Raw genomic sequence first — 12,878 nt, 5'->3', positions numbered from 1 at the left:
GTGGGTCAGGAAGCCACTACTTCCTCCTGGTCCAGTTGCTTCTAAGTACTCAAAAAGCAAATGACTGGACACTAGACATTGCCCCAGAAAAACTCAACAGCCCCATGACCAGGGCTGCCAGCAGAAACAACCAATACAGTAGGAGAGGATCTCTGTCTCACTTCTACCTTCCAAATATCATTTAATTGCATCTTATTAGTGGAACATAATTCACATCCTAGCTGCAAGGGTATCTGGGGAATGTACTTTTTAGCTTTATGGCCTCTGGAAAGGTGTGAATTTGGAATGGAGATGTGTTAATCCTGTCCACTGTCTTTGGACTTTGCAGCCAGACTGCCTGGGTTTGAATTCTGCTTTGCCATTTATTTAGCTGTGTGACCTTGAGAAAATCGGTTCACCACTCTGAGTTCCAGTTTCTTCATCAGTAAAATGAGAGATATAATACTATCCATTTCATAGGGTGGTTGTTAAGATTAAACAAATTAATATGTGTAAAGTACTTAGCATAGTGCCTGACACATAGAAAGCATTCAGTAAATGTTATTATTATTATAATTGCCAATACTGTTATAATCCTTTCAAGGTGAAACAAAGGTGAATAAAACAAGGTATCTGCCTTCAGGAAATTAACAGTCTCGTGGGGGAGGTGAGAGATAAATAGCTAAGTATGCTATATGGCAAAGTGAAACAAAAGCAGCTGGAAAACACGGTTCTGAAGGTCCAGACAGATCAGGGCTGGAGATAAACATTGAGCTATCAGCTCAGAGGTGACAATAGAGTCAAGGAATAAAAATAAGATTGCTCAGGGAGAGGAAAGGCTGAGGACAGCCCGAGATGCCTATGTCAGAGGGCTAGTCAAGGATGCAGAGCAGGCAAAGGTGGCAGGACCAGGGGAGTACAGTGGCATGGATGCCAAGAGCAGCAGGCTTCAAATGCCACAGGTTGAAAAGATGAGCAGATAGAGGCAGCTGTTGGACTCAGACTGGTGGCCTTTGAGGGGCTCTAGTGGCAGGGTGCAGGAGGGAAGGGGAGAGAGCTTTGAGGTGAGGTAGGTTGACAGTCCACTCTTACTCAATACCCTGTGGGCCCTAAGGGGACCTAAACACACATACAAATGGAAACCTAAATGTGAGCGTCAGGGACAGAGGAATGCTGTGCAAACACCTCAGGCAGGTTCCCTCCTGAGTCCTGCTTCCCCAGGTATGCAAGGCTAATTCTATCACCTCCTTCAGTTTTGACTCAAATGCCACCTGTTCTATCCAGACTGCCCAACTTAAAATTACAACCTGCTCCTCCCCTCCTGTGGTAGGCGAAATAATTTCCCCTGTTCTGAAAATGTCCATGTCCTAATCCCCAGAGCCTGTGAATATGTTACCTTATATGGCAAAGGGACCTTGCAGCCATGATTAAGTTAAGGATCTTGAGATGGGGAGATTATCTTGAATTGTCTTGGTGGACTAGATGTAATCCAAAGGACCTTCTTACAAGAAGGAAACAGGAGGGTCTGAGTCAGAGAAGGAGATATGATGATGATGGAAGCAAAAGTCAGAGAAAGAGACTTAAAGATGTTATGCAGTTGGGTTTGAAGATAAGAGATGGGTCAGGAGTCAAGGAATGCAGATGGCCTCTAGAAGCTGGAAAAGGCAAGGAAATCAATTCCCCCCTAGAGCTTCTGGAAGGCACACAGCCCTGCCTGGAAGTTGATTTTAGGACTTCTGAATTCCTGAAGTATAAGATAGCATTTGTGTGATATATAAACATATATATATATATTGTTTTTGTCATTAAAAAACAACAACAAATGGCAGTATGTGATACCTGTTGTTCTGCCCCTTCCAGTACAATTTATTGATTTAGTATGTGGTCTGGATTGCACCTAGAAAGGGGATGGGTGACATGGGTCTGATGACTCCATACTATAACCTTGGAATTTCTAATTTTCCCCTTTGGCACTTGAGGGACAAAATGGGTCGCCCCTCATGCAGTCGTCTTCCCACAGGGATGAGGATTGCCCCAAAGGTGTTGGGCTTTTCCAGCAATGTGCTATTAAAAACAGGCACATCCATGACGAGCATCAGGAGGGCAGACCGTGGAGCTGACCTTAGGAATAGCTTGGGTCTGACTCCCAACGTTGCCTGTCTTTTGGAATCACCTAGGGAGCTCTTTTAACATTTGCCAGGAGCCTGGGCCTCCACCCCAGAACAACTGAATCAGAATCTCTGGAGATGGGCCTCGAGGCTCGGTATAGTTTGTAAAACTCCCCTGGTGACTTGAATTACAGCTAGGGCTAAGAACCCCTGGGTTAAGTTATAATACATGGAGGACGGAGCTTGGGACTGGGGATCTGGAGATGGGGTTTCCTGCTTTAAGCTTCTAGTTCTGTGGCCTCAGCCAAGTCACATGATTTCTGTGCCTACCTCTGAGCCAGAGCCAGTAATACCCACTGCTCTGCATACCTCACAAGATTGTAATGAGGATCAAATGCATAAGCGCCCTGGGAACTGTGGGACATTGTCTGATAGAGAGATAGTCATGTCAGGTGCGACGTCTTGGGTTACTCCAATCAGCCGGACTCAGCTGCAAGTCCTACTCAAGCTCTGCCAAGGACTTTCTGCTTCACCCTCAGGCAGGTCCCCATCCCATCACCTTTGCTGGAGTCAGTCTGTTTTCAGGCCTGTCTGCTCCTGGTCTTACATCTGGCGGCTGAACCATCAGTCTCTCCTTTTTAAAGGCACAAGGAAGACTGGGTTCCTCCTGACTAAGTTACAGTGTTGGCTATCCAGGCCTGTGCAATCCTTTGGGGCTGCTCATCAGACCTCTGGGGCACCTGTGTGTCTGAGCGAGCACATTCATATTGTACATACACATTTGGAAAATGGAGGGGTGGACAGGAAGGAAAACTACCCTGATTGCTTTCCTAAAACAAATTTCTGAAAGTAGAGCTCAACCATTTTCCCCAAAGATTCATCTCCTTGTAGACTCCTGCAAAGATTGGGGGAATGGGAGGACAAAGTAGGTGTTGGAGAGAGAATGAAAGGAAGTAGGGCAGGTGGTTATGTTTATTCATGGGAGGTAGGTTTCAGAAGGGTGAGCAACACCTCACCAGGGCACCTTGCTTTTCGGTAGGATGTTTTCCTCCAGGTAGTAGAACCCAGGCACCCAGAGGCCACAGGGGTCTCTGCCAATAGAAACTCTCAGGTAACCTCTTATGTAACATGCTCAGACCTCACTCATGAAGAGCAGCCCTTGTTCTGTTGACTTCACAGCCACTGCTGACCCATCTTCTCTCAGGGACCTGCAGTGATAAAGACTTCCATCCCATCCCACTGAGGGCTTCCCCACCACCCTCAGTGCCTCCCATGGATAAAGAGCCTCGAATAGCCTTTAGCTTTTCTCCACCAAGGACCCCCATGTTTTTAGACATTGCAGAGTAAACACTGTATTTGTTAGTAAAAACCGAGTTTTCCATTTTAGTAAAAAATTCATTACCTAGGACCATCATGCATCCCCTTTTTACTTTTTTGCCTTTCCCCACTAAAATCCTCTTTGCCTGCTCTATCCAAGCCTATAACACTTACCACCTGCTAGCATGCTATATTATGTTTGTTTATTATCTGTCTCCTGTCACCAGAATATAAGCTCCATGAGGAGAGGGATTTTTGTCTGCTTTGTTCACTGATGTATCTCTAGTGCCTAGAAGAGTGGTTGGTGCAGAGTAGGTGCTCAGTAAGTATTTGTTGAAAGACTAAATAAAAATGCACATACTTTTTTTTTCCCCCCTCAAAGATTTTATTGGGGAACTGGGGAAAGGGAACAGCCAAGTTGTTGTTCTTCAATCTTAGTTGTGGAGGGTGCAGCTAGCTCAGCTCCAAGTCCAGTCGTCATCTGGCTGCCCGTTGGCAGCTTGAGGCTGCTCAGCTCAAGGTGCCGTGTTCAATCTTAGTTGTGGGTGGGCACAGCCCACCATCCCATGTGGGAGTCGAACCAGAAACCTTGTTAGGAGCATGTGCTTTCACCAGCTGAGCCATCCTGCTACTTGTTGGCAGCTCAGCGGCAGCTCAGCTTGGGCGCAGCTCGCTGGTCCATGTGGGAATCGAACCAGTGACCCTGTTGCTCAGAGCTTGCGCTCTTAACCAACTGAGCCACTTGGCTGCCCTTATTATTTTTTTTTATTTTTATTTTTTAAGATTTTATTGGGGAATTGAGGAAAGGAACAGTGTTGGGGGATTAGGGAAGGGGAACATTCTGTTTTTCCAGGACCCATCAGCTCTAAGTCAACTTGTTGTCTTCAATCTTAGTTGTGGAGGGCGCAGCTCAGCTCCAAATCCAGTCGCCGCTTTCAATCTAGTTGCGGGTGGTGGTGGTGGTGGTGGTGGTGGTGGGGCATGTGGGAGTCAAACCGGCAACCTTGTTGTTAAGAGCATGCGTTCTCACCAGCTGAGCCATCCAGCCAACTGTTGGCAGCTCAGCTCAGGCTCAGCTCACTGGACCATATGGGAATTGGACTGGTGACCCTGTTGCTCAGAGCTCATGTTCTTAACCAACTGCGCTACCCAGCCAGCCCAATGCACATACTTTTGACTATTAGGCTGTGAGCTCCATGAGTAGGAGCAACACCCATTTTGCTTACCACATGTATGCTCAATGCCTACCTAGCACAGGGCCTGACACAAAGTAGATACTTTACAAATATTTGTTAATATGGTAGCTCATAATACCATTTCTAGGAATTTATCCTATAGATATGCTCATATAGTTCATATTAACCACAGGTGTTAATTGTATATTAATTAACATTAATTGCAGCTTTTGCAGGATTTTGCAAAAACTAATACTGAAGACCAAGGCATCCATCACTAGAAGACCTGGGTTAAGTACATTTGTACTCCACATACTGGAGTACCAGGCAGTGATTAAAAAGAATGGGGATATGATGCATAGGAGATTAACTGTAATAGCCCCTTCTGCACCAAATTTTGATTGCTTAGGCCTGAGAGAAAATTGTTCTGAGGGTCCTTTGGAAATAATGATCTCAACATCATTCCTATACAGATGCAATAAGAAGTTTTATGTAAAATGATATCATACTTTGTATGTTGTCTCTCAAACTAGATGGATGACAAATTACTAAGGCATGGGTCAAGAAAGACCTAGATATCGCTTGTCAAATTGGTCTGGTGACTATGATTAGACATTAGCAGATCAAGATTCTGATTTCTGGGAAAGAATTTGGAACATAGTGATTATTCTTTATTGCAGGTTGAGAGCAGATTTGTGTGATATAAACATTCAACTGGACAATGGGTAGGCAAAACTCATAAAAAATGTCACCAAGATAGTTGAGGTGACAGAATACATAATCACTACAATTCTGTGCTTCCCCCCGCAATATTGGACTAATAATTTCCTTTTGGTAAGTGGAAACGCATATCATATAGATTACAAATGAAGTTAGAAGAGACTCTAAATTTACTCATCTGAGTTTTTTAAAAAATAGGTAGGTCTACACATATCATTTCAGAAAGCTGTCCAAGATATATTGTGAAATGAAGAAAGCAGAGTTTAAGAAATCAAGGTGTAGAACAGTATGACCCTAACAAATATAAAGTGAAATGTGTTTGTATATGTCTAGTTTAAGAAACTATTTTACAATGGTTACCTCTGAAGAATGTGAAGTATTTAATTTTATTTCTTTCTTTCCTTTTGGATTTTGTACATGTTACTTTTGTATTTTTAAATTTAAAATGAAAAATTATCATCCCAATCAAAGCATTATTAGTTTTAGATATCCATTGTTTTCATTACTAGATGACACTTCCAATCGAAAGCAGAGCTGTGACATTTCAGTTAGCTCTAAGGTGTTTTTATTACCTAAAAACACCTAAGGTGTTTTTATTACCTAGGGGCACCACCTACCTAGATGGGAACCCCTGGAATAGACTATTCTTTCACCTGCAATGATGACATTTACTCCAGTTCTAGCTGGACCTTTGGTGCACTAGAAGTCATGTCCCAATTGAGTGAAGGAGCAGAGCATAGGGGACTATAGGTTTGGGGGCTGAATGTGGAAGGGGTAGAGGGAGAAGCTGCGAGTGGGAAGCACTGGGCAGTGGGTCAAGGATGCAAAGTGGTGGGGCTGGGGAGGGCCAGCTGTGTGCCTTCCTCTCCTTTGCCCTCTGTCCTTGGCTCCACTTCCTTCTCAGGCTCAGATTTCTGCTAAGGAACACCTGTCAGGAAGGGGCCTATGATCACCAGGTTTCTTCAAGGCTATGATTTCACAGTTCTATTGTAGTTTTCCTCAGTGCCCTGGGCCCATTCCCTCCTCTTTCTCTGACAAGATGTTTCCAAGAACCAAGACCCTACCTCTGCCCACTTCCCACCTATGTGAAACCCCTGGGGTTAGAAGTGATTCCTGCCTTATCAGAGATACGACTATTGGATAAGGGGATTTGCACATAGTATGAAAACAGCCAAGGAAGATGCAAAGTGATATTCAGTGACCTCTGAAGTTTTTATTGACCTATCGGCCACCACCACCCCCAAGAGATGCCCTGCTTCTGCTGCCTTAACGTCTCAGAATTTTGGTGTCATTGACCTCAGACACCACTTTGCCATCCACGATCCTGCGAGTGGTGATCTTTTGGATGGATTGCATGGAGTTGCTGTCCAGGGCATCACCAAGACTGTAACAAAAGACCAAACCCCAGTTAAAAACAGCCCCACAGAGAAGGGAGACAAGGAAAATGGAGAAAAAAAGCTTCTGGATCCCTGCGTTTCTCTCCAAAATTCCCCTTGTCCACTTCCTCCATAAAAGGGAAACTCAAGGCCAAATTTCATTTGTACTCTAAGTATGGCTAGGGGCAATACTTAATTCATTCTCTTCTCTAGGAGGGAACCTCTGTAACTGTTACTCACTTAGAGACATAGCCGCACTCACAGAGCACCAGCCCAGTGCTCAGTGGGGCTTACAAAAGCTCAGATTTGGGGAGAAGTGATATCTTGACCCTAGCTTGTGTGGGTAGGAGGAGAGCCCCACTTACTCAAAGTCTTCCCCTTCTTCCAGCAGGCGGCGGTAGGTGGCGATCTCAGCCTCCAGCTTGACCTTGATGTTCAGCAGAGCCTCATACTCCTGGGTCTGGCGCTGCCCCTCTGTTCGGGCCTGGGCCAGCTCTGACTCCAGGTGCAGCAGAATCCCGTTGAGCTGTTCCATTTGCATGGCATAGCGTGTCTCTACCTCACTCAGGTTGTTCTCCAAGCTGGCTTTCTGCGGGGGCACAGGGAGAAGGGTTGGGTGAGTCTCATACAGTGGAGGGAGAGTCTCTTTAACTTTCAGCAGAGCAGTTCAGAACTCATGACTTCACTCTTTGCAACTTTTTTGAGCACCTACTTTGTGCCAGGTACTAGGGTAGTGGATAGGAGCAGTAGGAAATGCAAAGAGAAACAACTCTTTCTGAGCAAAAGGAATTTATGATGGAAGGGGTAAGATTTGGGCTAAGACAGGATTGGGCTTGAGGCTGAGAGGTCAAGGACAGGAGTAGGGAGGACACGTGAAGGTGTTTTACCAGATTTCTCATCGAGTCCAGTTCAATCTCCAAGGACTGGACGGTACGTCTCAGGTCTGTGAGTTTCGCTTCAGCAGCTCCTATCTCAGCAGTCTGTGAGGTAACCACTGTGGTGCTCTCCTCAATCTGCAGGGTGGGTATGGATGGTCCTCAGGTCTCTCCTTCTCTGTTTGCCTCCCTTCCACCCCCTTGGGCCTCTGTGCCTAGCTGGCATCCATCCCTTGGTGTACCTGCTCGGACCAGAACTTGTCTAGTTCCTCTCGGTTCTTCCGAGCCAGCTCATCATACTGGGCACGGATGTCGGCCATGATCTTGCTGAGGTCCTGAGATTGGGGAGCATCCAACTCCACGGTCAACCCAGAGTTGGCAATCTGGTTTTGTAGACCATTTACTTCCTAAAGGAGAGAGGAGCAAAAATGAGGAGGGGCTCAGAGTAGAATTCAGTAAGGCTCTTCAGCTGTGACTGCCTCTTCCAGGGTTACAGGATCAGTTAGAGAAGAAAACAGAGGAAACTCTCAGCTTTGTACTCTGGGCTTTGTACTCCAGATTGGTAAAATGCCACCCACTCACTGCCCATTACCTGTCACTCGCAGGTGATTTCTCTCTCCTTACTTCACCCTGTCCCTCCATCTACCCTCCTTCCACAAACCTGCTCCTTATACCTTCTTCCAGGAAGCCCTACCAGCTCCACCTGCTATCACTCCTTCATCACCCATCACTCCTAGTTAACTGCTTCCTACCTTTGTCCTGATCTCATTCTCTCACCTATAGCCTCTTGATTTAATCACGCTGTCACTCAGGTGACCCACTGAGTACAGCAATCGTTTTATTTAGAGCCCAGGCTGGTAGTTCTAAACTTCCCTGCAAGGCTATTTGCAGGGGGCCTGGCCTATTTATTCCCCAACTAGACTGTGTTGGCCCCTGGTTTCTGGCCTGGGCGGTAGCCCCTGCTTGCCTCTTCGTGGTTCTTCTTCATAAAGAGCAACTCCTCCTTGAGAGCCTCGATCTCCGTTTCCAGCTGCAGCCGAGTGATGTTGGTGTCATCAATGACCTTTCGGAGCCCATTGATGTCACTCTCCACAGACTGACGCATGGCCAGCTCTGTCTCATACCTGTGGGAGTGGAGGTGATTAGAGGGGTCCCCCATCTCTGATCCAGAACCTTCTCAACCCATGCCACCTCCTAAGAGCAGCACCATGCCCACTACAAACCAGCAACCGAGTCAGGAATCAGATGGTAATCCTCTGAGCACCACTGTTCCTGGCACTTGGGGGACAGTGTTCTTAAACTGGGTTGCATGAATGAATAAACTGATGGAGCCTAACTCTCATCCACCTAGCTCCACCCACAGTTGAACAAGATCTCACTGTGAGCCCTTAGCTGACCCAGCCCCGGGAGCAGAACTTTCTTAGCTCCACCACCAGCTCCCGGCCTTACTTGACTCTGAAGTCATCAGCAGCAAGACGGGCATTGTCAATCTGCAGAACGATGCGGGCATTGTCCACAGAACTTGCATAGATCTGGGGGGATTGGTGAGAGAGGTTGCTCCATGAATGGGAAGTCAATGATGGTATGGGCAGAGAGTATGGAAGGTGTTATGTCTCAGTGAAAACTTCCTGGTCCCAGGAATAGCCAGAGGCTGTCCCCTTCCACCTGTGCTCCTCACACGGGAGTCCCAAATCTCAGGGCTCCCACCTGCTGCCTCCTGCTGCCTCTCCTTCGGGCCCTCTGCTGGCTGGCCTGGCTGAAGTGAGCAGCTACTAACAAGTCTTCTCCCTGGCCCTCTCCTGGCATCTTTTCCTTAGTGCACCTGCTTCCCTACTCCCCACCCCCACCCAGGTAGGCCTCTTAGTTTACTCTTACATGACTCAGCCTTAACCACATCCGTTTAACCCTCCAACTGTCCCCACTTGGGCAGTAGCCAATGTCTGGGTCCTCTATATGGACCTTATCTCACCTCCCTCTATGCCGTCCACTTTCCCAGCAAAGCTCCCGGCTCCCTTCCCACTATTTCCAGGGAAAGGACCCTCCCATGCCCAGTCACCCACTCTTAGGGTCTCTGTGGCTAGGGATGTGTATGGGAACCCAGGACGTTCCTAACACCCTCCTCCCTGGACAATAGGGGGTGGGGTGGAGACAGAAAGGGGGAAGGCATCAATGCGACCCACTCTATTAAAATTCCTATCCTTGGGAGAGGGGGAGGCAAACATGGCTGGGAACTGGGCTACTCCCTCCATGTCCCCTTACCTGAGCCCTCAGGTCTTCGATGGTCTTGTAGTAATGCCCCCAGTCTCTGACATGGGGTCCCTTCTTCTCCAGGTGCTCCCGGATATTGCTCTCCAGCCTGTGATTTGCAGCCTCTAGGCTCCTCACCCTCTCCAGGTAGGAGGCCAGGCGATCATTCAGGCTTTGCATAGTCTCCTTCTCGGTCTGGATGCCCCCTAGCCCCGCCAGACCCCCAGCCATGCCCGCGGCCAGGCCCCGGGACCTCCAGCCATTTCGGATACTGGAGGAGTGGGACACAGAGATCCGGGAGCCTGAGCCCCCTGCGCCTGCATACACGCTGGCCGCGCTGCTGACCGGCTGGATCCGGAGGCTGGGCGACTGCACCGAGCTGGTCCGGTAGTTGGTGGAGAAGCTGGAGCGGGTGCTGAAGCTCATGTTGTTTCGGGAAAAAGACAAGAGGCCAGAACTCAGGTTCGGGACCCAGAGAATGCCCGGTCTGCGCAACTCAAGTTATATCTCGAAGGGAGGGGGTGGGGACCTGCCGCGGCAGGCTCCGCCCCCACCCCGGAGTCGCTACCCAACCCTGGGCCACAGGTGCACCGCCGAGGAGACACCGCGCCCTGGGTTCCAGACCCTCCTCCATCTTCCCCCGCCCCTCGACCCCCCTCCCTCCCAGAGAGGGGGTGACTAACCGGGAAGGACAAGGGCAGCAGGTGGTGTTGGCACTGTTGGGTGTGGGTCAGGGCAGGAAATGACGTTAGTATACTCTTCCCCAGGTAGGGGAGGTGCTGGTCGGTTGAGAATTTGGGGGACTTGGGGGATGAGGAGTGGGTCTGTGAGTGAGTCTGGGTAGCTGTCCTGGGCCTGCAGCCCAAGTTCCCACCTGTAGAAGGGATCTTGGTGGAAGGGAGCCCCAGAAGTCCCAGGGAAGAAAATGTGGGCTGGAGAAGAGGAAGAGATTCAATCCTGAGCCTCATATCTGCTGGTTTACATACTCTACCCACGACACCTGGTTCCCAAACATGCCCACCTGCACATGGTCACTAGCACACTCCTGTCATGTAGATGTGTGTGTCTGTCAAACACATTCACTCACCAAGTATGTTCAGACTCCTGAAGACACAGTCACTCCCTGAATCCCCTCAACTCACTCCCATAGAAGCCTGGTCTCAGTGGAATGAATACTTTGTGATTTTAACAGGGGACCTGTCCTCACTTCTAAATATCCGTGAATCAGCCTTGCCTACGCCCGTGGGTAAACAAATACTACCTGGAACTTACAGTTCCACAAATAGTTTTTGGGCACCTACTGTGTGTCAGGCTCTGTTCTAGTTGCTGGGAGGACAGCAGTGAGTTACAGAGACCAAACTCCCTCATGGAGATTGTAATGTGTCCCACACGGTAGGGGCCCTAAGAGGACAGACACCCCCCCCCCCCCTAGAAAACAGCCTAGCTGAGACTCAGTTCTGGTGGCCAGCTCCCCTTACTAGAACTTTTCTGCAGGCTCCCTCCTTCCCTTGCTTCCCCTCAAAAGGCTCTCTAAATCCTAAACCTGTCTTTAGGGGGCCGTCTCCTCCAGGAAGCACAGGTCAGGATATAGGTGAAAAGGATGGAGGTAGGGAAGTTCCCACTGCTCCCTGCACCCCTGAAGCTGGATGATCATCCCCTGCTGAATGAACTGGGGGAATCCTGAGATACTGGGCCTTCAAGTCTGTCACCACCAGCAGCTAGTTTTTCCAGCAGGGCCTGGCATTACATACTTATCTATGCTCTTTGCTCTGGAGTGGACCTATGGATTCTTATCGAGCTGCCGGCTAAACTGAAGAGGTGGAAACAGGCAGGAGAGAAGGCCTAGGAAGGGAAGGGGGCCAGGGAGTAGCCCGGCCAGTGGATCAGCCAGGAGGAAAGTGCATCTCAGATATGGAGGGCTTGGCCCTGGATTGTCCCAGACCTACCACCTTATAGTGGGAAAGCCCCGTTGTACTCAGTGGGAGCTGGCCAGGGGCAGGGCAGGGTGGGAACTGGCCAGGGGAGGGTGAGGGCCTGCTAAAGGCCAAAAGGCAAATGGGTTGCAAAATAGCATACAAATGAATGCCCACTTCTTTTGCATAAAAGGTTTCTGGGAAATTAAGAGGTGCCAGCTAGTCAAAGGGGTTCCTCCTTGCTGTCACCTTCACAGTCCCTCCTGGGTTCCAAAGTCATCATGTGCAGAATTGCACAGTAAGTTATATAGATTGAACATGCCATGAATTGCCTTTGCTATTTTTGCTAGGCTTGAAGTCAGCCAGTTAGGGTACTTTGCTAACTAACTGTGTGGCCTTGGGGAAGCCACTTAACTCTGAACTTCAATTTCTTGACTTCTAAAGGAGGACTAATAAAACCTGTCCAGTCTATCTCCTTGGGTGGGATGTAGATATTAATTATCACTCACTCATTTACTAAACAAATACTAATTACCTATTGCAAAGTAATTCTCCAACACATCCAGGAAGGTAGAGTTGGGGGTCAATTTAATTGCAAAGATGACTCAATGATGTAAGGTCTCTCGTTTTGTCACGTAAGATCCCTGTCAGACTTTGAGTTCTACCAAGGATCAGGCCTAGATTCCAGGATTCTTATCCAAGATCTTTCCCAGATCCTTCTCTGATCCCTCCCCCACTCCAACTGCTCAGGACCTTTGGGGGTCTGTGGAGGTTCAGTCCAGGGGCAGGAGGGGGAGAGCTGCCAGTTGAGCCTTATCTCCCATAGCTGATGTCAGTGGCCACATTCCTGACCTCTTGCAGCATCGGGGCAAATACCAACCTCAGGTTTCCAGCACCAGCTTGCCCTTTCCCACCACTTCCAGATTCCTCTGTGGCTCAGGGCCTTTTCACCCTGTCTGAGAGCCTCTGGGAGAATTGGGGAGGGGGTGTGAGGAGGGAGTTTCGGGTCCCAGGTTCCCAGCCCTGCGGCACTCAGACAGAGTGGGAGGTGAGAGGTAGGGTGGAAGGGGAAGGGGTGATTGGGAAGCTGGTTTTGGGAGAAGGTGGAACAGGAGGGACCCTGGTGAGAAGTTCCCAAAACAAAGTCAAAATGCACTTGGTGTAAAGA

General features: G+C 48.6%; 1 protein-coding gene across 1 annotated transcript; it reads right to left on the bottom strand.

Moving 5' to 3' along the window:
• Positions 1 to 6,487: 6,487 nt before the first annotated feature.
• Positions 6,488 to 10,330, bottom strand: KRT18 (keratin 18). The gene is made up of 7 exons (XM_019659645.1): positions 9,810 to 10,330; positions 9,000 to 9,082; positions 8,518 to 8,674; positions 7,793 to 7,957; positions 7,563 to 7,688; positions 7,041 to 7,264; positions 6,488 to 6,683 (listed from the first exon to the last, which is right to left on the bottom strand). The coding sequence occupies exons 1-7, from the start codon at positions 10,221 to 10,223 to the stop codon at positions 6,566 to 6,568; spliced, it is 1,287 nt and encodes a 428-aa protein (XP_019515190.1). The 5' UTR covers positions 10,224 to 10,330; the 3' UTR covers positions 6,488 to 6,565.
• Positions 10,331 to 12,878: the final 2,548 nt, after the last annotated feature.

Source organism: Hipposideros armiger, unplaced genomic scaffold (assembly GCF_001890085.2).
Source record: "Hipposideros armiger isolate ML-2016 unplaced genomic scaffold, ASM189008v1 scaffold_303, whole genome shotgun sequence".
In the NCBI taxonomy this organism is placed as follows: Eukaryota; Metazoa; Chordata; class Mammalia; order Chiroptera; family Hipposideridae; genus Hipposideros; species Hipposideros armiger.
Note: the sequence above shows the minus strand (reverse complement) of the source record. Positions and strands in the feature narration are given on the sequence as shown.

Excerpts from the sequence above, each read along its gene's own strand:
- KRT18 (XM_019659645.1), bottom strand. The coding sequence starts at position 10,223 with ATGAGCTTCAGCACCCGCTCCAGCTTCTCCACCAACTACCGGACCAGC. Across the intron at positions 9,083-9,809 it reads TCGAAGACCTGAGGGCTCAG|ATCTATGCAAGTTCTGTGGA; the intron begins GTAAGGGGACAT and ends CAATCCCCCCAG. Across the intron at positions 6,684-7,040 it reads GAAGAAGGGGAAGACTTTGA|TCTTGGTGATGCCCTGGACA; the intron begins GTAAGTGGGGCT and ends CTTTTGTTACAG.